The 24,441-nt window shown below is 48.4% G+C and overlaps 1 protein-coding gene across 15 annotated transcripts in view; it reads right to left on the bottom strand.

Annotated features, from left to right (window-relative positions):
• Window positions 1–16,747, bottom strand: part of Fbrsl1 (fibrosin like 1) — an 83,704-nt gene extending 66,957 nt beyond the window's left edge. For 9 of the 15 annotated variants that reach the window (XM_048447472.3, XM_048447460.3, XM_048447467.3 and 6 more), the window contains exons 1-2: window positions 16,083–16,740; window positions 4,113–4,313 (exon numbers count right to left, since the gene is read on the bottom strand). In XM_048447472.3, coding sequence (XP_048303429.3) covers window positions 4,113–4,313; window positions 16,083–16,370 — 489 coding nt within the window. In that variant the 5' untranslated portion in view covers window positions 16,371–16,740. Of the gene's footprint in view, window positions 1–1,082; window positions 3,339–4,112; window positions 4,314–16,082 lie in introns of those variants that run through there. The other 6 variants (XM_048447469.3, XM_048447468.3, XM_087903681.1 and 3 more) reach the window with 4 other exon arrangements.
• Window positions 16,748–24,441: the final 7,694 nt, after the last annotated feature.

The raw sequence follows: 24,441 nt of genomic DNA, 5'->3' as shown, positions 1-24,441 counted from the left end.
ACCCACAGCTGCCTGTCCTGGCAGGCCCACACAGCCATACATACGGTCAGATAGGTCAGCAACACTAGAATTTGCCAAATCCAGAGGAACCTGGGTCTCTAGTCTCTCAGAAACACTACAGGTCAGCTTTGTGAACTCGCCTTTTCTAAGTATATCACAAGAGCAGCTCCAAAACAGGTCCCAGAACATGGCCCATGTGACCCAGCCACCAGGGTCCTGGTAATGCTACACACCCAAGGCTGGCTGTGGTCTGTTTTCCAATTATGTATGTGTGTGAGTACAGTGCCTATGTGTGGAGGTCTAAGAAGTTCAAGAGTTTGTTCTCTCCTGCCACCTTGTGGCATCCAAGGATTGGGACCTGTGCATAGCACCTCTCTACTTGCTGAGCTGAGCTATCTCTCTGACCCACTAGGTTCAAGTAGTCTTCCTTAGCAAGCAAGGGTCTACAAGACCTCATCCTAGAAGCCTCAACTTTCTGTGCTAATCTGCCCACCACTGTCAGTTTTCGATTTCCTCTCTTAAACACACAACTAAGAGGCAGCCAAGGACACCCAGAGCGGCCTGATACAATAGATACCCTCAGGTACAACCAACCAGCCTTTCAACCCTGGAATAGGCTAAGCAGAGCAGTAGAAGATAACAGGACTTTACAATGCACTTTCTGGCCCCAAACAGGACAGAAGGACCTGTAAGTGTGCAGTACATCATCAAAAATAGGATTTCCTTATTTTTCCCTAACCCTTCCCACAAGCTAATGTGCAGAGTAGGTTCCTTGGGCCACCCCCATGCAGCCAACTCTCCTCAAAACACTGACATGGATGGGCCCAGTTTGGAGTGTGAATCCTGCCCTCAAGAGCTCCACCCTTAATAACTCAATACCCACCACAAACTTCTACTGCTCTACAACTTACAGCCCTCTCCAGGAGGGTCATAACAAGGACAGCACCTCTCCAGACAGAATGTGACTCCAAGTCTCCTCTGTCTAGTACTTAGTGCACAGAAGACCAACTCTAGATATACAAAACCACTCAATGGAATAAATCACGGGAAACAGGTCATCTATTTAAATTATAAAACACTAATACTGTTTAAAAAATGGCATGGCACTTTATTTTTATAATCAGAAAAATAAGTTCCAAATTCTTAGTTCAAGGCTGTAGCTAAGCATCAGAAAGGGGTTATCCAGTGTCAACAGGAATAAGAACAGGTACCAGGTACAGTGACTGGGGCCTAGTCATGCAGCCCAGACAACCCCAGGTAGAAGTTCCAAACCTCTCTCTACTCTGGTCACCTCCAATCTAGCCACTGGGACTTCAGGAGATCCAATGTGGGGCTGGCTACCCTAAGATGGGACTTTGGCAAGGTGAACAACCCCTGATCACAGGTAGTAGGGACAGGTGCAGGCCCAAAGGTGTAGTAATAGGCATCAGAATCAGGGGTTGAACACTGTTGTAATGGGGATGAAGAGTCCAGATAGAGGCTTCTAGCTGCCCTGTCAGCGTCTCTGGGGTGGAAAAAGCCCTGAGAGGTGGGGAAGCAGCCACGGAGTCACCACCCCTTCATATCTCTTATGCAGCTGGAGCATCTTCAAGTAGACACTAACAGCATCCCACAGTCAAAAGGTGTGAGCTGGCCAACCAAATGCACGCTGTGGCCCTGAGTCACTTAAGTCACTGCACTCAGGGCAGGGAACACAGTGGGTGTGAAGTGGGGGGCAGAAAGTGAGGCCTAGGCTGGCACTCTATCACACATGCCTGCCACACACAGGCATACATGTACACACCACTTGCACCTGCACACATGCATGAGAGACTCGGAGATGCAAAAACGTTATTGGCAATTAGAGGCACCAAAAGATGCTGAAGGATCCCAACAGGCTCCAAGTCCTTGGGTGGCTGTGTAACCTTTCCTAGGAGTTGTCCAACATAAAGCATGTGAGGGGTACAGTAACACCAAGAGGCCTGACACCTATGGTAGGGATAGTAGGATGATGGAATGAGTTGGCGTTCATCTCTCTTCTGATGCTTCTGATACGATGAGCCTGGGCCTGGTCTTGGTACAGCAGGGGCTCTCCTGCCTTGACCTCAGGCCCCAAACAGTCAAGCAGTCTGGGAACAGCCTCATAGCAGTCTATGAAGCATCTAAAGAGTAAAGGTTCTCACCAGTGCAGCCCAACTGCAGTGTGACAAATTCACCCAGGGAGTTACCTACAAGCCTCATGCTCCAGGACTCACAGATGGGGCTTGGCGGGCCACCCCTGGGGCAGAGTTTCGAGTCCACTGTGTCCTCAAGGGCCTGAAGGGATGGCCCAGGATTGAAGGCTGGGGTTGACGGGCTGGCACCAGATCCAGTAGGGACTGCCGCCTGGGTTGACAAAGGGGCCTCAGAAGAGGCTGGGGGGCCAGGCCTGGCTGCCCCAGAAGTGAAGGGCGATCGGGTAGGGGAAGTAACGGTTGGGGTTTGCGAAGTTGGTCTGGGCCCAGAAGTGACCGCAGGGGCTTCTTTGGGCCCATGAGGGGCTGTTTAGGTAGGTGAGATTGCTCTGGGCTAAGACGTGGACACTTCTGTTGTGACTGTCTAGGACTCAGCAGGGCAGGCTTTGGAGGGCTACTCTGCTCTGGGCCTTCAACTAATTGTTGGGGCTGCTTGAGGCCCACCAGTGACTGTCTGGGGCAACTAGACTGGCCCAGGAGACATCTACGGGGCTGGCTCTGCTGACGTGAGGCCAACAGTGCCTGCCAGGAGCAGCAGCACTGGCCTGAAAGGTGGCTGGTGGGACAATGGCGTGGTTGCAAGGTGAGAGTCCGAGGGGGCTGGCAGGGCTGTCCTGAGGCAGCCCTACAGGGCTGGTCACAGGAACACTGTGTGGTCCATGACTGCAAAGGTCGGCAACGGTGCCACACGGTCAGTAGAGACCGGCAGAGGTGACACGAGGTCAACAGGGACCGAAGTGGGTAGCGATGCCATGGAGTCTGGATGGACTGCAGGCGCTGCCTGGAGCCTGGAAGAGCCAAGAGTGGCCTGCGGGGCTGAGCCAGGCGTGAGCGCTGGGTCTGGCTGAGCTGATCTGGGGCCGGAAGCAGATGCTGGGGTCGGTGTTGCTGATCAGGGCCCAGAAGTGGGCGCTGGGGCTGGCAAGGCTGTCTCAAGCCAAGTGATCGATGGGGCCAAGCACGCTGACCCAGGGGTGGCCGCTGGGGCTGGCAGGGCTGCCCCGGGGCTGGGAGGGGCCCCTGGGGCTGGCTGGACTGGCTGGGCTGTTGTTGCTGCTGGTGCTGGGCCGGGCCGTTCTGGTGCCAGGGGCTGGCTGGGAGCGGCCCCCCTTCTGGGGAGCACACCTGCATGGAAGAAAGAGTATGTGTCCACCTGGGCAGGTGTGCCCGCGGATCCCCCATCCAGCCCAGGCCCAAGACATGCTATTCCCTCTCCAAAGCCCAATTCCCAAGGGAGCTCAGAGCAGTCTTAATTGCTGAGAAAAGCCCTTTTTCTATAAAAAGAGGGCACAGGTCTAGGGGTCCTCAGGAGGAAAGCAGTTGCAGCACTGAGCCATGACTCAGGACAGACCCATGCTCAGGCAGCACAGCCCAGTTTCTACCTGCTCTGACAGACCTCATATGGCCAAAAACACTCCTCCTGAGGGAGGGAGGGCATCCTTTTTCTTGGTTTCTCCTTTCACTACTGGACCACCAACCTGAAGCCTTTGGCTGAGCATTCCCCTCTCTTAGCAGGAGCCTTGTCCCTATATCCATTTAGAGACACTCTAGATGTCTCCAAACACCTAGTCGGCGGAACCTGACAGACGCAGTGGGAAGCGGGGCCGGCCTATCAGCTTGGCACTGTCACCCATCCTGGCCAGCACACACCCCTGTATTCCTGGGGAGAAGCAATAGCATTGGCCAGGCAGGCCTTTTCAGCTGGGCAGACAGGTCCCCGAACCTCTGTGACCGGCCTGGCTCCTACCTATCTACCCTAAACCCCAAGCCTAGCAACGATGGAGTGCATTGCCAGGCAGGCCAGACGCCGAGGGATGGGGTCCAGGTGTGCATATGGAACTGTTGCAGATCCCACCACTGCAGAGATCGAGTAAGGGGGGGGGGGCACAGGATGCTTACCTGTTTGGAGGGCTGCAACGGGACCTTCCTAGACCCTTCATCACAAGTGGGCTCTGCATTCTGCCCTGGACTGCCGACCTCCAGGGGCTGCCTGTTCTCACTCAGCTCAGCAGATGGGCAGTTTTCTGACTCTCGGGGCTTCTTGATGAGGCGTTGATCCCATTTCTCCTTCCGCTCATGTGGCTTCAGAGCCATGTCCTTCTGCAGAGAAAGAAGGAAATACATGTCAACCTGTGGAAATACCCTATGAAGATAGAGCAGGTTTCAGGCTGTGGTGACTCCTCACAGGAAGGAGTCTCCAACCTGTAAAGTCATGTCTGAAGGGAAACAGACAGGTGATGGCTAGATTATGTAGGAAAGTCCCAAGTTCTCAGGGGCCCAGTAAACAGTATTGTAGAGTTCTTCATGTATGGCATACTTGGGAACTCTCTGAGGTGACATATTGGCATGGTGTTAAGGATACCTGTGACACACACACAGGAAATGCCCCCCAGTAACATGCTATATAGAATAGGAAATACCCCAGGCGAAGTGCCCCCCAGTGACCCTATGTTCTTCCCAGTGACATAATTCGTTCCACAGGAAGCACCACTACCCAGGAGACTGCAGAGAGCCTTGCCAACTATCTTTCATGTTCTCAGACTTCAAAGTCATTACCGTTAGTGGCCATCTGTACCCCCATGTTCTGGGACCCCCACTTCTGTAGCAATGACCAGCACTGGTTATCAATGGTGGCACAGAAATGAGGCAAACACTCACTTGCAGCTTAGACTTCCCCAAAAACAGTGGCCAGTGAAGTCTACAGAAAAACAAAATCTCCCAGAAAACAGAAAATCTGTATGTAAGGGAACATCCCAAGGCCTCAAAGGCAGAGCCACCCCCGCCCCAGAGACAGAAGATTTGAGTTTCCTGCCCTGTCTTTCTACCTTGGACAGGTTAAGGCTGAGCATAATGACGTTCTGCAATATACAAGTATTTTGCAGGTCCCGATCTCATTAAACCCATACTGCAGACTGTCTTGTCATCTGTCCACAAGCCCTGGGCTATCAAGACTACCCTGATGCTAAGGACTGAAATGTACCCGCCCCCCCAAAAAGCAAACACTTATAGGCACTCTGATGTTATAGCTGTGACAGGGCTGTTTGCAGGGTGTTTTAGATCCAAAGTCTAAATAAACTGAGGTCAACTTTAATGGACACTGAACAATCTCTAACTAGGACACCAAAGGGTTGGGGTGGAGGAGAGAGCAAGCCTGGACTTCCCTAAAAGCAGAAAGCAGAAGGAAAGAGAAAGTAATCAGACAGAAAAACTGACAGACATTTAGTGCAGATCCAGACCCTGGCCCAGGCCCAGGCCCCTACTAGGGATTTGAATCCTCTGTATCTATTTGGTACTTTGCTTTTTATAAGATCAAAGACTCCACTGGCCCCCTCCCATTCTGTTAGTCCACTTTCTAGTCTCATCCTGCACACAGAAATGTTTTCTTGGTCATCTGCCCCACTTAGCCTAGGGAAGGGCTGGCTAGTGAGTTATAGTAGCCAGTCCCTATTCCAAAGGAAGACACCTTTAAATTTCCCTTCATGAATGAATCTTGTGTGTACACTGGCCTAAGGGAATAAAGGTACACTCAAGGGGTACTAGCAAGGCTGTCACCAAATCTCAATTCTGAAATTCTCGGTTGGTGTAAACCAACTTTCACCTTGAACATTAGGAGAGCACAGAAAATGCTCAAGCATCACCTAGACATCTGGGGAACAATGGGTTATTCTGTCTGTCTGTGCATTTTTGGAGCTTAAGCACTGCCCAATAGACTCCGTCTCTAAAAGCCCTGCCTTTAGACCACCAGTAAAGGAAGGGCCTTCAGTAGCCTAACCTATACTTAGATAACCAAGGGAATATAACACACAGCACAGAGTTGCCTTTAGCAGTGTCCCATAGTAGATTGCTCTACAATCTACCCACCCCCGCTGCACGGTAAGCACTGAAGCTCAGAGAAGTTTTACTTATAGCCATATGTCAGGGCCCAGGCAGCCAGCACTGGAACATGGAACTACAGACTGTAGCACCAGGTTCAGGTACCCCAGGTCTAAGAGAAAGCAGGGCTCTAGGCTCTGTCTTCAAGTGAGCCAAACAAAATAATTCCACGGAAAGTGGCCACTCACAAAGGTGCTAGGTCACCAAGGCAAGAAATGCTCAAAACCCTAACAGATAAGTTCTGTATTCGTGACTCAGTGTAGGCCCTGTCTTAAGTATTCTATTAGACACTCAATGGAGCCACATACAACCAGTACTGAATATCTTAAAACCAAACACGGACACCAGAGGCTCAGAGAAGCCATCCAGAAAGACAGCTTGGTCTCTGGTAACTCCAGAGTCTTATACAAACAACCCCTACTCCAGCACCCTGGGGAATGCCAGCTCCTGTCTGAGGAGTCTGGCAGAAGTCAAACACTGAGAGCCCAGGGAATCATCCTGCCAGGCCCTGTGGCAGCAAGACAGAGTACACAGTAGATCTGACTATCATGTGCATCAGGGTTAGCCACCAGCAATCGAGCCCACACATAAGGTGCTGTTTGTGGTAACAGTCCCACAATCATTCCAGGCTTCAAACTTGTATTCCCCACCTCAAAAAGAACACCAAGCCTGAATGCCTAGTAAAGGAAACCGCCCATTCGATTTTCTTCCTTTCTTTTTTTCTTCTTCTTTTTTTTCTGGCTTTTCGAGACAGGGTTTTTCTCTGTGTAGCCCTGGAACTCACCAACTCACTAGTTATACCAAGTTAGCCTCAAACTCAGAGACCCACCTGTATCTTGCTTCTCAAATGCTGGAATTAAAGAGGTGTGTACCACCACTTTGTTTCCACAGCTTGTTTCTCCCTGCCACCTCTATTCAATTTTCTAATGGTGACTTTACATGACTGTTCCCATCATGTTACTGCTATGCAATACCAATAAAATTTCTAACTGTACTACATTAAACCAACCACAAGGAGACCTGTTTCTCTTCAGAAGTCAAGCTACTTAACTCCCATCATGATCCCCTAAGGCTCACCCCATCCCCTTTAGCCAAGAAAGTATATGCTCACTTTTACTCCTATTATCAACAAGCCTAAGGCAGGTTCCCTTTAGCAAAGCAGGAAGGCCTCGCCCAAGCCTGTCGGAAGCCTTGTTCCCAGCTTCCTAACCCATGTGACAGTATTGCCCCTGGAAAACTGAGTCTGGAGTCCCAGAACCTTGTACAGGCAAATACTGTTCCAGTACTCCAGGCTCCCTTCTTACCAACTACTTAAACATCTTAGCAGCCTTCCTTATACTTCCCCTCATGCTGAATATACCAGTTTACTTGTTCTCTGGGCTGCTGTCTACCCAAGTTAAAGATCAGGTATCCACCCAGGTAAGACTCCCATGAACCAACCAGTCCTTGCAGTCCTCTGACCCCTGGGGCAGCACCAACCTACTGGCATCTTAACTATCTCTCTAGCTAAGGTGGAAATAGGGCTCTCCCTCCCAGATCTTTCTCTCTTCAGCTTGCCTCTCCCAACTGGCTGCTGAGTTTCAGTCATAGAGAACCTGAGTCAAAAGTTCCCAAGAGGATCTCCACAGGTCCTCATGACTTCTTACCTGCTCCAGAAGTATAGACCACTGTGCCCCATCTCTGAAATCTCCAAGTTCATGGATATTACCTTCATACTTGCTACCCAGCTGCCAGCAGGCTTTGGTGGACAGGTCAAGACTCCTGTGATCAGCGCAGGCTGCACAGGATACAAGGAGGCAGAGACCATACTGCTACACAACTACTGCTACAGTGCTGGGGTTCAGGAAAAGTTGGGGAGACCAGGGCGCCAACAGGTCCAAGGGCCATAACCCACTCTGCAATTACTAAATAAAGTGTTTTGAACATTCCACCCCCCAGGGTTCTGGCAAAGAACCTTCATCCCCTTCAGATCTCAGTCAAGCAGCTGCACCATGCACAACACTGGCAGGACAGAGGGTCACTTGGAGGCAACAGCAGGCCTTATTCTAAGGCTAAAAAAGGTGTAGAAGGTGGGAAGCACTGACATTAGCAGGGAGGAGCTGGAGCTAGAGGAGCATGTAGGCCACTTGCTTGGGGTCTAGATACTATGTCATGTCCACATTGCTGGCCTGAGAAATGGTTCTGAAATCAGTCTCCACAATCCTTCCTTCCAGCTCCACTCAGACAGACTATAGCCTTGTTCTCTAATCCCATGTCTTTTTTTTTTAGGGGGTGGGGCAAGGCATGGTTTCTCTAGGACAGGGTCAATGAGGAAGACCTAAGGGTGCAGTTTTCCAGGAAGAAGTTAGCATGTAGGAGGGCCTTATGGGATCTCAGTTCTGACCCCATTGTCTGCTTGGGGCCACTCTTTTTGTGAGGATGTAGGTTCTGTGTACTCTGAACACACACAATTTCCCATAGCCATAAAAGACAAGAAATTAGATCATCTAGATTTGAGTGGAAATAGTAAAAGGGGTGGGAACCCGGAAGGTCCCAGAGCAGAGAAAAGGCTGTGTGGCTAAAGGCAGGAAAGGGGAGAAGGTCTGGAGACTCTAGGGCAGAGCCAAGGTCCCTGAACATGATTGATGCCTGATTCAGGTTATCCTTGGTGTGGTAGCCTTCAAGTCCCTTGTCTCAGTCGTAATACACTAGATCCTCAGTGCTCTCCCATGAGGTCAGTACTCCTGAGAGGGGTAGTCTACCCTAAGCCATTTTCCCTGGCCTATCCTCTTTAGTCAGAAAGCAAGCCAGGCCAACAACCCATCTGTTCAAAACAGCACTTTCTCTTCCAAGTTCTGGGAAGAAACCTCAGGTTTGATTTCTGCCACACTCTAGGCCCGTCAAAGCTTCAGCACAGCTGCTGCTCAGTTGTCATCCAGGGTGTCTCCCAAAGCCTCTTCTATAGCACAGAGTCAGCTGAAGCTGGACATTTCTGATGTCAGAAGCCTGGGACATGAAATATCCCATGGGATCCATGGGATCTGGATAAGTTTAAATGAGTGGGGAGGGGCAATAGGCAAGCATTCAAACTGAGCCGGCTCTTCCTCTCTGTATTGGAGACCACTACAAGTAGTCCAGTTCTGGAAATAGGTCCAGCAGGGTCTGCCTGACTGAAGGAAGACACAGGGACCTAAGTATGCTCACCACAGGACTCTCATCCTGGTGTCCGGTGCGTGGCAGGGAGAACAAGCACATGTTGCCTCACTGCCCTTTCTGCAGATGAGGAACTAAGACCTAGAGCAGGAAGGAGGTATTCCCAAGCAATTTACAGATTTTTCTGCAATGTTAGGATGGCAAGGTTGAGCACAGAGGAAGCCCGGGACCTCTTCCTGAGAGCTAGGAGAGAGCAGCTGCACTGCTGGAGAATGTGTTGATGCCCTGAGACAGACTCACTGCTATTCCTGGGACCCTAGAAGAAAATGTGGGTTTTATTCCTGAACCACAGGAAGCCCCTGAGGTTGGAGTCTTGACAAGCAAGTCTATCCCTACTCTGCTCGAATAATCCCTACCTCAGATGAAGGAAAAAGTTAGGGATATTGAGGATACCAGCACATCGCCTCATCAGGAGCCACTCCTCCTTGGGCAGTCAATGTGTTTCTTCCCTGTCTGGGTCTAGAGCCATTCAGTCCCCAGTTCTAAGTGTACTGGCAATATCATGGGATGAAGAGAAGAGAAGGTCATACGGAACAGAATCTGGTCAAGGGGCAACCAAAGCTCTACAGTATGAGCAGTATCCCAAGAGCCAGGGTCTGAGGGGGCAGGTGGCCAGAGAAGATCTGAAAGATCCCTGTGAGAACTCTGCCTTTTTACGGGAGAGGAACCTGGACCTTTTGAAGATGAGAAAGCTGTCAGACTGGAGAACAAACTGCAGAGAAGGAGGACAGCCAGGGTGCAGAAAGCTGGACATAGAAACTGGGAGTCGGTTAGTCAGACAGATAGATGCCAAGGCAAGAGCTACTAGCAAAATGGAACAAAATAGAACAGGGGAAGCTGGCCACTCTCCAGGAATCTATGACTGAATCTCACTGGGGACTCTAGCTTTACTCTGTGCCTCAGTTTCTCCATAAGTATGGGAACAACACTGCAGCCTCTTTAGAGGCTACCAGAGGGGAAAGCTCAGCACACAAAATCCTCTAACCATACCTACACCCTGGAGACAGTACAGCACTAACCTTTTTTCTGTCATTAAGCAACAAGGCTAGGGCTTCGAGGAAGAGCTATATCACAGAAACTTTGATGCTCCTCTGCTCCTTACAGAAAGAGGGACTGGTTTATGAATACAGGATATACAGGCACCACCTGAGGCATCCTGAGAAATCTAAGGAACAAGTGGCTGTTCCTCCCGAGATGGTAGTTTCAAGCCTGAATCAGAGCTGAGCTGTCAAGCCAGGCAATGGCCAGGCTTCTTCCAGGAATCATCAATACACAACTGCATGCACCATACATGCTTCAACTAATGGCAAGACACCTGCCTGAGCTAGAAAGCTCTGTACACAGCATGAAACCACAAAGCCAATAGCTCTCCATACCAGCTCTCGGTAGAAACCACACAGACCAGCTCGTGTTTTGCTGAGGAACACTAGTACCTAGCTGGTACACTTTCCTTTTTTAACTACTCAGGTAGAACATGCCAGGCACCTGCCACTCCACTGTAATATTCTGACTAGTTTCATATCTTCTACTCTACGCTATACACAATACACAGTTTCCATCATATCCCTTCTTCCCCCATCCTGAGCTATCATCCAAAGCTGGAAGCATAACCAAACCCAAGCACATGTCGGTATCAGAGGTTCTAACACACCTAGTAGCAGTTGGGGATCCAGCGGGTGGAAGAGTTTAGGCTAACACTGGGCCTGAATTCAAGCCTGGATCATCTTGGCAGGAACAGGTAGGTCACAGAAGGGAACAAGGAAGTTGTCAAGTGACTATGGAATCTGAATGGAGGGGTGCTAAGATGAGTGGAGATGGAGGGAGCAGCTTGCAAGGGATTTAAGTAGACTAGGCCCCCTCCCACACTACACAACCCTATAACCAGGCTGCATGCCCTGGCTTTAACAGATGGGCACTGCTATACCATACATCCCTCTAGGTCTTGGCTTCTGCTTATAGGTGGGCCTCCTGAAAAGGCTTCTTGACATGAAACCCAGGCCCCACCACAAATAATGCTGACCCCAACTGGTCACCAGTTAACGAGGTTGGATTCTATGACCTAGGAATTCTGTCCAGAAAAGAAGTAGCTGCTACTCAGAGTGCAGAAAAAGAGAAAAGCCCCCAATCCAAGCAGCAGAGCTGGTAGAACAAGACAACTTCAGACCAGGAAGACAGCAGCAAAACTCATAGATAATCCTGGAATGGACTCCATATAACATATAAACAGTTCTCCATGGGATTCCAGAGACACCTAAGAGCTAACAGCTGAAATGTTACTGGATCCTAAGAACAAAACCCAGGCACAGACAGCAAGGCATAAGAATGTGCTTCAAGACCAGTGCAGCATGATGTCAGAAGCAAAACTAAAGGGACCTCACTCACAAGGGAAGGAAAGATGCCAAGACTATCAATCTGTGGCTTTGGGAATGCTATGAAATGATAAACTGGCAGCATAGTAAAATTAGTGTTATAAATAAAAGCAAGATGACCAGAGTCAAGTGTTTGAGAACCCAATGAGAACTCAAGAGCATTGTCTAGGAGCAAATGGGGACAGCTTTGGGAAAATGGCTTTCTCACAGAAGAACAAGATGGGGGGAACAAAACACAAAACAAAAAAACAAGGTTCTTTTATTCAGGATCAACCAAGGGAGCCGGGCAGTGAATGGAAAATGCATCCTGCCATAGCTCTCTTCTCTCCTCACCTAAATGCCTGTGTAGTTTCAGTTCCCACAGCCATGCATAAACATCAGCATGGCAGGGTATGGGCATAATCCCCTGAACACAGCCAGGGTGAAGACCTTCCCAAACTGTCCCACGATATGCCTACAAAGGTTTAGTGTGGGGATTAGCTATTCCCAAAAATCACAGTGCAGGCTGGTGGCTGTCAGCTAAGCTGACAAGTTTTTTTTTTTTGTTTGTTTTTTGTTTTTGTTTTTGTTTTTAAGACAATGTCTCTCTATATAGCCCTTGCTGTCCTGGAACTCAAAGAGATCAACCTGTCTCTGCTTCTGGAGTTCTGGGATTAAAGGCGTGTACCACCATGCCCAGTGGTTGACAGTTTCGTAAGCATAGCTCTGTACACAGTGTGGTTTTATGAAAATATTTTGTGAATTATAAGTCAAATTTACTGACCAGATAATGCAGAAACAAAAGAGTTAGAGAAAAGTACCACAGCACACAGCATTTGGGGCAATTTTCCTTTCCACTTTTGTCCCAAGTATAGTTCATATGCACAGAGGTGAGGAACAATAATACTCCCTCCCTATGTTCTGCCAAGCTGTCTCCACTGTGAAGACCCTCCTTCAACTCCATGTATGTGACAGCTGGTATCCAGCTGTGTCTCCTCTGGGAATTCCCCTCCTCCATTTTTAGATGGCACAGCCATTCATATACCCAGCTGCATCTCTATTGTGAGGAACAACTCCCACCCACTATAAATGACACTTATGTATCCAGTTTTGTGTCTCCTTCCCTGTGTAGATAGGACAGCTCTTGGTGGTCACTATGAGGAACCTTCTATGTGCAGGTGACATAGTCGTTACTTGTCTGTATCTCCAATGTGAATAAACATCACCTCCCTTCACATGTAGGGGTACAACTGTTCCGGGCTATTTCCCTAGTCAGAGGCTCCAGAAAACAGTAGATACCTGTGGAATGTAGCACTGCAACTGAAGCACCCATCTTCTAAAGAGCTTGACTTTCCAATCACCTCAGTCAACTTGCTGCTTAAAACAAATTAATGAGCCAGGAGGTGGTGGTGCATGTCTTTAATCCCAGCACTCAGGAGGCAGAGGCAGGCGGATCTTTGTTGAGTTCGAGTCCAGCCTAGTCTACAAGAGCTAGTTCCAGGACAGGGTCCAAAGCTACAAAGAAACCCTATCTCAAAAGAAAAAAAAAAAAAATTAATGAAATCACATGACATGAAACCACAGGTGGTTTCTGTTTGGTGATGGTAGTAAAAGTGTTCTCTGGCCCCAGTGTCTTAGCCCTACAGCTAGAAAGTGCTTGCCTACCTGAGGCTGGATGCAGGACTCAGTCTACTTCCTAGTAATACAGGTACCAGCAAAACTTGTTCAGTGACCTGGGGCACTTGTGTTGGGTGAAGGGGATACTTCTGGCCCTACAACAGTTCCTCACTTTTTCACTGCTGGGTGTGGGGTCACAAGAAGGGCAAGATCTACTTTTCCTAAATGTCCAAATCCCAGGCTTCTATGGATCTTTGTCCTTCACTCCCCAACCTGTTAAGAGAAGACTAGTCTGAATACCTTCAGTTCCAACATGAGGCTCTTAGTCTAAATCTGTGGATCATTAAGTACTACTCCACACCCTGTTGCCAACAGCCACCACAACAACATTCGGGGAAGCAGCACAGACAGAAAGGAGTCAAGGGCTCCAATCCCTACAGTAACAAAGGAAGATAAGCAGAGAGATATCTGAGGCAGCCCTGGCACAGGGAGTTTATACAGGCATCCTCAAATGAGGTAATGGGACCTTATTCCATCCATCTCACAAGTCATTCACATCCACTGAACTGCCTTTGGGATTATGCAGGCCTCTCTGACACTCAACAGTGTCATGACATAGGGATCCTAAGGAAGTTACTGTTGAGAAAAGCTCTACCTCTGGGCTGGAGTTCTGCTAATCCTGAGAATGTAGCTAGTCATCTCCCCCACAATTTGAGGCTGCAGAGTGGGAGGACCACACACACTTCCAGACTGTGCCGACCCCAGCCTGGTTGTGCCTCAGACTTCTCATCTGTAAAGTGAAAGTGGTCAAACCTACTTAAAGGATCATTGAAGGGATAAATGAATTTGTGTCTGCAAAGACAACTGGTAGAGTCATCCCTAGAGGTGATGGGATTATAAATTACCTGATCTCAAGGAGAAAACCAGTTTACCGGTAAATGAGACCCAACAAAACTCTTCTAGAGGTGATCTAGACTTTGTGATCTGCCCAGAAACCAAGTACTTCCCAAAGCCACACTCAGGTCATAAGAGAGACTACCATGAGGGTACCAAGTTTTTGTTGAGGTGTAAGGTGAGACAGGATAATCTCTCAGTGACCTGGGGGTAAACTGGTGAGCCTGTACAAGTGGCCTAGAAGAGGTAGGGAAGGCTAGAGACTACAGCCGCAGGCAACAAAGGCAAAACACTTAGATACAAACGGCTGTTCTCACAAGTGTGCTGTGTTATCTTAAGGGAGTGACTATGAACTTCCTGAAAGATCATTCCTCTCTTTACTCCCTCCCTCACTGCACAGGACATTTACAAGACACTCCCCGCTGTTGAGTTTTGGTTGCTCTGTCCTGGGAACTGGGAATCCATGGGCAAAATCCTCCCACTGACAAGTTTGGAGGGGAAAAATCTCAGGCACACCAATCAGTCTCTAAAGTATGGGAAAAGATGAGACCAAAAGGGACAATGAAAGACATGGGTTTAAAAAATATCCCTACAAAACTAGAGACCTGAAAAGAGAAATCCCTACTTCAGATGAGATCTTAACTAGACAGCAGGGCTAAGCTGTAACAGCACCAAACAGTACACAGGCAGACAGAGCACTTAAACCAAGACTGCAAAACCTAAGACCCAAAAGAGGCCTATGTGCTAGAGAAGAAATGGGGGGAAAGGCCAATAGATGTGCAGGCTCTTTCTGGGCCTGGCAGCAGACACAAGTGCAAAGTGGAAGATGAGATTACCTATCTAAAGCATGTGGTACTATGGCTGCAATGTAGGGGTTTTAGCGCAATGTTTGGCTGTGTCATTATCACCACTAAGGCAGAAAACCCCAACATGATGTGCAAAATCCTGTACATCAGTACCAGACACAATACAACTACACCCCATGAAATCACGTAGCTTGGGATCCCTGACTTGGGCCCAGAACTCATCTCATGTTCCCCAGAAGACCACTGAGCTCAGCACAAGGTATGATTGTGCTACAATCATTTACAGGCATCTGAGACAAACCCATCCCAGGGCGACTCATAGTAGCCATCACTGTGGGACCCTCAGCTCTCTACAGACCCAGCAGACCCCAAAATGAGGATATGAGCTTGGTGGCAACTCCCTTTAGAGACATGCAATGACAAACACGCCTTTCCCAAAGCTTTGACGGAGACTGGGGAATCCCCGATTGTCAGTCAGGGCAGAAGTGAGAAGAGCTACAGAGTGATCCCTGGGACCACAGCCCAGCAGACGAGAAGTGGTTCCCGGAGTGCTCACCTAGATGGAGATCTCTGCATTCCTAGGGGCGAATAGGGCCTTTGAAGATTCTGCTGGTGCCCTGAAGACCTGACCAGTATTTCCAACTACTTTAGTTCCAGAGACATTGTGGCTACCCACTCATCCACCCACTCACTGGCTGGCCATTTCTCTTGAAGTGTCTCGCTTCCTTCTCTACTAACAAGAGTTCAGGTAGAAAGGATACTGTGCTCAGCAAATACTGTACATGATAACTCACAGTCAGATAGGTAGTATTTTTAGTAGACTTATTTACCCAAGCATCACCAAGAAGGGTTTGCCAGTTTACTCCCTGTCCCCTCCAAACAACCCTTAGGAGAACACCGAACAGAAAGAATTCCAAGTGTCCACCTTATCGTCGTCGCCTCCCGAGGCCCAAAACTGCCCAACTCCCCAGTTGGTCCAGGACACAGCAGTAACTTGGCAACAAGTAACAACTGCTGCAAAATCGGCTTGGGCGGCGTGATTTAAGTCCTCCCACACACCCCTCACTCTGGGTCCTCATTGGCAGGCGGCGTTCGGGTAGGTTTCCTGGGTCCCCGGTCCGACCTTCGCGCCCACCTACCTCCAGGGCCTCCAGGGTGCTGAAGCTGGCTATAGCGAAGCCGTCAATAACCTCCTCCTCCTGCGAACTGGACTCGCGGCGACGGCGCCGCGGGGGGCGCGCTGCGCGCAGGGGCATAGGGCGCTGAGACGGCGCGCCGCGGAATCCCGCGTTCTCCTTGCCAGGACTGGGCTCCGGCTCGTCACCCGACGACGGGCTCTGCGCGCGGGCGTCGCGGGCGACTTCCCGACGCCGGCCGCGGTCTCTCTGTGCGCGCGAACGCCGGCTCGGCCGAACCTTGGCCTCCATGGCGGCGCCGCGGCTGTGACCTTGGCGCCCCGTGCCGCCTGCTACGCCGCGCCGCCGGGCTGGGAAGGCGCCGTGTGGGCTCGGGGCCGGTGCGAGCTCGGGGCCGGGGCGAGCATGCCGGGCACGGACGCTCAGCGCCAGGCGCCGCGCGGGCTTGTACTCCGGGTCTGGGCCCGGCGCATCGGAGGGCGGCCGGCGCTCAGCGGCCCTACACAGGGCCCCCAGGGACGCAACCCATGGCGACCGGTGGGCAGCGGCGGCGGGCGGCCGAGGACGGCGGGTGGCGGATCTCCTGAGCACCGAGATCGTGAAGCTGAAACAGCAGCGGCCGGAGCGGATAACAACTGACGCACTTCCGCCAGGCCGGAGTGCCGGAGGAAGCTGGCGCAGCTGGGGAGGCTGACCCGCCGACTCCGCCCCACCCTGGCCCCGCCCTGACTCCGCCCTTCCGGACTCGGCGGCTGTGCGCTAAGCTGCCCATTGCCCTTTCACATTAAGCCCCGCCCCTGAGAAGAATTTTCCCTTTGCTCCACCCCTGCAATAGGCCCCACCTGTCTGTGCACTTCTCTTCAGAATCCCGCCCCTCCCAGTCAGGTCACGCCCCTTTCCTCCCGGCTCCACCTCTCTAGCCTGAGCGCTCTCCGTCCCGTAAGCCCCGCCCTTGCCTTCCAGTCCCGCTCGCCTGTGGCAGGGCGGTGATCCAGGTCCCGGTCAGATCCCGCCCCTTCATGCCCCGCCTTGTTGACCACGCCCACTCGGCGACAAGCGCACACCTGCTAGAACTGTCTGGCCACCTGCGGCGAGTTTGTGGCGCTCCGCCTCTTCCGCCCTCTACGTGGGAGGTGATGGGTTTCTGTACCCACAACAGGTTCCAGCAAACAGCACGTGAGCTTGTGGACCGGACAGTTTTGGGGCCCACAGTGCTGGAGTGTGTATGCCATCCTCCACCTGCAAGCTCTCAAATCCAGAGGTCTCAAATCCAGAGGTTCCACCCTGTTTTCCAAGCTAAATTAAGTGGCTCTCTGTTGAAAACCAAAGCCCTCTGACCTCAAGCATGCTTCCCTTGGGGACCTGTCTCTCCGGTTAGTCAAGGACCAGGGTACTGCAGCTCTTGGGAAACATGAAGAATGGGCGCTAGGAAGTTCGAAGTTAGACAAAATGGTAGATTTCCTCCTTCAGCAGAAAACAATTTCCCCAGGTAGAGGGTCCTGGTGCACATGGAGCAGGCCACTGATTCATATAGCAATTACCCAAAAACTTTGTTCTAAGGTACCTTGATAACTCTTTCAGAAGTGGGAACTGTTGACATGAAGAAACACGTGGTGTCACAGCTTGGCTTAGGCATTGAGTGAGAAGTGACATAGAGCCATGTCTGCACCTGAGCATTGGAGGCCCTGACAGGAAGAAGACACACCTGAGAAGGCCACAGGCTCTCTGCAATGCTGTCCCTTGGGGCCTCTGAGAAGACAGCCTACCTTCCACCAGTGTGCTTCTTTCACTTCCAACCTGGGACCACACCTGCCAGCCTACCCCAGGGTGGGGGTGGGTCTCCCTCCTGTCATTCCAGGATTTATTATGAAAATTCTCAACAGCTAGCTTCTTATTAGCTAAGAATCTAGTTGGAAAGACAGCAGAACCAAAGCAGCTCTCACTCCTGCCCCCTTCTTTCTGCTTTTAACACCTCTCCTGAGGCCACCCCACCTCCACATTGTATAGAGTTTCCCTCCCCTATGTCAACCTTTTTCTAGAACAACTGCTGAGACCCACTTTTTTAAGTTTTCAATAGAAATAAAGATTTTCTTGCTTCTCAGGTCTCCTACTTTCTCAAATGCATTAATTCAGTGAAAGGCAGGGACTCCAGAGACTAGATTAGGGATCTTTCATCCTAGGTTTCTTCCCAGTTTTATTTATCTCCTTTAATTTGTTTTCAATTTAGGGATCAGCCACAATCTCCCTAGAGGAATGGGGTTCTAGCTCAGTTGTTCCTCAGGGAAGGCTGGCTGTGGAGAGACATCTGCACTGACTTTCTCCCACGGGACACAGCTAGGAGGAAGGCAGGGATAAGATGAACTAGATCGGGCCCCATTTGCCTCCACCTAGAGGACCAAGTCTCCACTCAGGTCTGGAAGGACCTGCAGATACAATTCATCCTAGTTTCTTGGTGCAGTTTTGTCTAGCTTTTGTGCACACTCATTTTTCTCTCAGATCTCTGTGGAGTCTGAGCTGGATTTCCCTCTGTGCTCTGGTGTTCAAACTCAGCTTGTCCAAACTTGAGCATATTAGCATCACAGTAGGGAGGGAGTTATCACACACACACACACACACACACACACACACACACACACACACACACACTCATTCACACTCACCCCTCTCCTGATCCACAGTGCCTGAGCCTTAGGCTTAAGAATGAAGCTTGAGAATTATTTGTGGGCTATTGGTCTAGGGACCACACTTAGGGAACCACCTTCCCCCGTGCCACCAGGACTGGTTGGTTGCTGAGTTTAGGAGCTTGCATATGCTAGGAAAACACTCTACCACAATTATATCCTAGCCTGGAGCTCTGGCTTTAAACAATGAGCACCAGCTAGTATTCCGATGTTAACCCAGAGACTTCTCCAGCCTCTCGCCCCAGGTCCTGTCCCACCATGCCTTCCCCTCTTTTTCACATCTCATGGAAGTAATGATCGTATCCTTCTGCTGGTGGAAGCCAACAGCACAAGGACTGTTCAAAAAACAGCTGTTTCCCAAACCTATCCCAGGTTCATTTCCCCACAGCTCTGATCCTGACCTATTTTCCCAAGGTTGAGGCTGTCAGAAGCTCCCCCTGTTAAAAGGGAACACAGATCACTTTCTGAGTTCTTAGTCTTGTAGATGGGAGCATGTACAAAGGCTCAGGAGAAAGCTTTCACTAGGATTTGAGAGAGAAAACAAAGCAATAGGATAGGTGAGCTATACATCTCAGAAGCAGCCAGAAAGAGGAAGTTGAATAAGAAAATCAAGTAAGAAGGTGGCTCAGTAATGTAAGTTCACAAGCAGCTACACTGGGTGGGGGTCTTCTTTTGGAGTGAGAATCTACACCCAGGGTAGCAGGACAAATGGGCTTAGATTTTTAACCACTAACTGAAAAAAGAAGAGAGGGAGATGAAAAAGGGAAAAAGAAAACATTAGGTTTTGTAAGTTGAGAACTTCAAGAAGAGGGCAAGCTGAGTAGTGAAGATCTGTAATCAGCTAGATCCACGGAGAGACTTCTGGTATCTTAAAGGGGCAGTCTTCCTTACCTTCAGTAAAGGTCTTGTCAGGCCCATTTTGATAAACTCTTAAAAAATTTGATTCTGAGGAGTTGGAGCAATGACTCAGTGGTTAAGAGCACCGACTGCTTTTTTAGGAGGACTCCCACCACCCACATGGCAGGTCACAGCTGTCTGTGACTCCAGTTCTAGGGGATCCAACACCCTCCTACAAACATACACACAGGCAAAATGCCAATGCACATAAAAAAATAAAAATAAATCATTAAAAAAGGATTTGATTTTGAGACAGAAGCACACTAAGCCCCGGATGACCTCCACTATAGCCTAGGATAACCTTGAACTTCTGATCCCCCCCTACCCCCATCTCCACCTCCCAGAGTGCTAGGATTACTGGTGTTCATTGTGAATTAACTATAAAGAGAGGTCGCAATAATATAACATTGTGATCTTAACAATCTTTTGGACAGTTTAGGATGCTGCATTTTCACTCAAAGTAAAAGATACAACTCAGATTTTATTCTTTTGAACAAAAGTCATTTAACAGGCACTCAGGAGCCAGAGGCAAGAGGATTTCTGTGAGTTCAAGACCAGCCTGGTCTACATAGTGAACTCCAGGATAGCTAGAACTATATAGAGAAACCCTGTCTCAAAATAAAATTTAAAAAAAATCAAGAAAGGAAGGAAGGAAGGAAGGAAGGAAGAAAAAAGAAGCCGGGAACGAGCATGCCTTTCATGCTAGCACTCAGGAGGCAGAGGCAGGAGGATCTCTGAATTCGAGGCCAGCCTGGTCTACAGAGCAAGTTCCAGGACAGGCTCCAAAGCTACAAAGAAATAGTAAAACCAAAAAATAAAAAAAAAATGTAACTGCAGACCGAAGAGAATAAAATCTGTAAAATCACCCTGTTTGGACGGGAACAGCTTCCCTACAGCTTTCAGCAAAGCCCTGCTACCTCCACCTGCCTCCCTTTCATATGGTTTTAAATCAGTGTCTGTGCTGCTGGGGTTCTATTTAGGAAGTGGTCCCCTGTGCCAATGCGTTCAAGTGTACTTCCCACTTTCTCTTCTATCAGGTTCAGTGTGGCTTGCTTTATGTTGAGGTCTTTGATCCATTTGGACTTGAATTTTGTGCATGGTGATAGGTATGGGTCTTTTTTTCTTCTTTTCATTCTTCTACATGTTGATATTCAGTTATGCCAGCACCACCTGTTAAATATGCTTTCTTTTTTCCATTTGATATTTTTTGCTTCTTTATCAAAGATCAAGTGTTCGAAGATGTGTGGATTGATATCCAGGTCTTCTATTCGATTCCATTGGTCCTCCTGTCTGTTCTTTTGCCAATACCAGGCTGTTTTCAATACTGTAGTCTGTAGTAGAGTTTGAAGTCAGGGATTGTGATGCCTCCAGAAGTTCTTTTATTGCCCAGGATTATTTTGGCTATCCTGGGTGGAAAGTAATTTCAAAAGCCACCTGAGACTTGAGAAATCAGTCGTTGGTATGCCTGAGTCTTTCCATGAGCTTTCTATTAATTACTATGTTTAAATCTATGTATAACTTGGGACTAGAGAGATGATTCAACTGTTAAGAAGGTTTACTTCAGCCGGACGGTGGTGGCGCACCTTTAATCCCACCCATCACTTGGGAGGCGGAGGCAGGCGGATATCTGGGAGTTCGAGGCCAGCTTGGTCTACAAAAGCTAGTTCCAGGACAGACTCCAAAGCTAAAGAAACTTTGTCTCGAAAAAAACAAAATAAAAATAAAAACAAAAAAAGAAGGTTTACTTCTTAGGTAAACTGCCTGAGCTAGGCTTCCAGCACTTACCTGGTGGCTCAAAACTATCTGTAACTCCAGTTCTAGGGGATCCAATCTCCCCAAGCAACAGGCACATGTAGGCAAAACATGCATGCACATAAAATTAAAAAATTTTAAAAATCTATGAGAATTTTTTTAAAGATTTATTTATTTAATGCACATTGGGATTTGACCTGCATGTATTCTGCATGAAGGTGTCAGATCCCCTGGAACTGGAGTCACAGACAGTTGTGAACTCCATGTGGCTGCTGAAAATTGAACCCCGGTCCTTTGGAAGAGCAGCCAGTGTTCTTAACCACTGAGCCATTTCTCTAGCCCTTTGATATAAAATTTTATCATGCAGGAGGGCATAATGCAACCCAGGGTGACCTTAAACCTGAATTTATAATCTTCCAGCCTACAACTCCTCAATGCTGAGATGATAGGTGTATGCTAAAATGTCAGATTTATACAGTGGTACAGATGGAAGCTGAGGCCTGATGCAACCTAGCCAAGAATTCTACCAAGTGAGCCACATCCTTATTCCTTAAGTTTTTCTTTTTAAAAAAGATTTATTATTTTATTTTATGCACATGAGTGTTTTGCCTACATCTATGTATGTGTACCACATGTGTGCCTAGAACTAGAGAAGGGTGTCAGATCTTCTGGAATGAAAGTTTGAGACCTACTATATTGATGCTGGGTGCAGAACCTAGGTCCTTTGCAAGAACAAGCATTCATCTGATTGCTGAATAATCTCCCCAGCCCTCCTAAACCTTCTTTTTAATAAACTCCAACTCTGATTCATACTAGCTGGTCCCAAAATTAGTTTCTGCACAAAAGTCAAGAATCTGGCTAGGGGTTTACCTCAGTGGAGGTCTCTAATGAGTTTAGAGAACTGCCCAAGCTGCTGATGGCAGTGCTAAGCTGTGCTAAGCTGTGTCTCCTGGTATATTATTGCAATACTTGATTTGACTTAAGGTCCACTCCACAAAACAGAACCTATATCTGATACTGCTTGAGTGACTGCTTCCACCTGCAGCAGCTGAGAACAAATCAGACCCACAGGCAGACTTTATGCAAAGAGTTAGAGACCTTGGAACACGCAGCCCTAAATGGGACGTTTCTATCAAATTCCTCCCTTCAGTGTTCAAGGAATTCAAAGGAAGAGGAGGTGAAAACAGTGTAAGAACCCAAGGGGATGGGTTCATCAAGAAAGCAAGGCCCTCTAAAATAACACGACCAAAGTCATATGAATTAACAGAGACCGAGGCAACATTCACAGGGCCTGCATGGGTCTGCAGTTTAGTATTTTTATGGTTTAGAAGGCTGCTTCTTTTCTTTTCTTTTCTTTTCTTTTCTTTTCTTTTCTTTTCTTTTCTTTCCTTTCTTTCCTTCCTTCCTTCCTTCCTTCCTTCCTTTCTTCCTTTCTTTTGGTTTCTTTTCTTTTTCTTTTTCTGGTGTTGTTTTTCTTTGTGCAGCCCAGGCGGTACTGGAACTCTGTGGACCAGGCTGACCTTGAACTCACAGATTTCCACCAGCCTCTGTCTGGGATTAAAGGCTTGCACCACCATGCCTGGACTTCTGCTAATGAGAGACAGAAAGGGAGTGGATCCAGATGGGAGAGGAGGTGGGGAGGAATTGGGAGGACTAGAGGGAGAGGAAATTGTGATCACCATATATTATGAGAGAAAAAAACCCTTATTTTCAATAAAAAGGGAAAAATAGAAATGTAAAATATCACAATTGCCGTCCTTAAAATTTGAAAGGAGAATGCACAAAACTCCAAGTGGATCAAAGACCTCAACATAAAGCCAGCCACACTGAACCTTATAGAAGAGAAAGTGGGAAGCACACTTGAATGCATTGGCACAGGGGACCACTTCCTAAATAGAACCCCAGCAGGACAGACACTGAGAGAAACAATTAAAAAAATGGAACCTCCTGAAACTGAAAAGCTTCTGTAAAGCAAAGGACACGGTCAACAAGACAAAACGACAGCCTACAGAATGGGAAATATCTTCACCAACCCCACATCAGACAGAGGTCCGATCTCCAAAATACAAAGAACTCAAGAAATTGGACACCAAAAGATCACATAATACAATAAAAAAAAACAAAACAAAAAACAAAAACAGAGTAAAGACCTAAACAGAGAACTCTTAACAGAGGAATCTAAAATGGCTGAAAGACACTTAAGGAAATGTTCAACATCCTTAGTCATCAGAGAAATGCAAATCAAAACAACTCTGAGATTCCATCTTACACCTGTAAGAATGGCCAAGATCAAAAACACTGATGACAACTTATGCTGGAGAGGCTGTGGGGAAAAGGGAACACTTCTGCATTGCTGGTGGGAATGCAAGCTGGTCCAACCCCTTTGGATGTCAGTGTGGCGATTTCTCAGAAAATTAGGAAACAACCTTCCTCAAGACCCAGTAATACCACTTTTGAGTATATATCCGAAGAATGCTCAATCATGCCACAAGAACATGTGCTCAGCCATGTTCATAGCAGCATTGTTTGCCATAGCCAGATCCTGGAAACAACCTAAATGTCCCTCGATCGAAGAATGGATAAGGAAAATGAGGTACATTTACACAACGGAGTACTACAGAGCCGAAAAAAGTAACAACCGCTTGAATTTTGCAGGAAAATGGATGGAGCTAGAAAACATTATTTTGAGTGCAGTAACTCAGACACAGAAAGACAATTATCACATGTACTCACTCATAGGTGGTTTTTAAACATAAAGCAAAGAAAACCAGCCTACAAACCACAATCCCAGAGAATTTAGACAACAATGTGGACACTAAGAGAGACTTACATAGATCTAATCTACATGGGAAGTAGAAAAAGACAAGATCTCCTGAGTAAATTGGGAGCATGTGGACCTTGGGGGAGGGTTGAAGAGGGGAAGGGAGAGGCAGGGAGGGGAGCAGAGAAAAATGTAGAGCTCAATAAATTATCAATTAAAAAATTAGATATGAAAAAAATGAAATTACTTTCCAAAGGATTGCAAAAGGCCA

Source organism: Myodes glareolus, chromosome 2 (assembly GCF_982192425.1).
Source record: "Myodes glareolus chromosome 2, mMyoGla1.1, whole genome shotgun sequence".
NCBI classification, from domain to species: Eukaryota; Metazoa; Chordata; class Mammalia; order Rodentia; family Cricetidae; genus Myodes; species Myodes glareolus.
The sequence above is the reverse complement of the archived record's forward strand: the minus strand, read 5'-3'. Positions and strand labels throughout refer to the sequence as shown.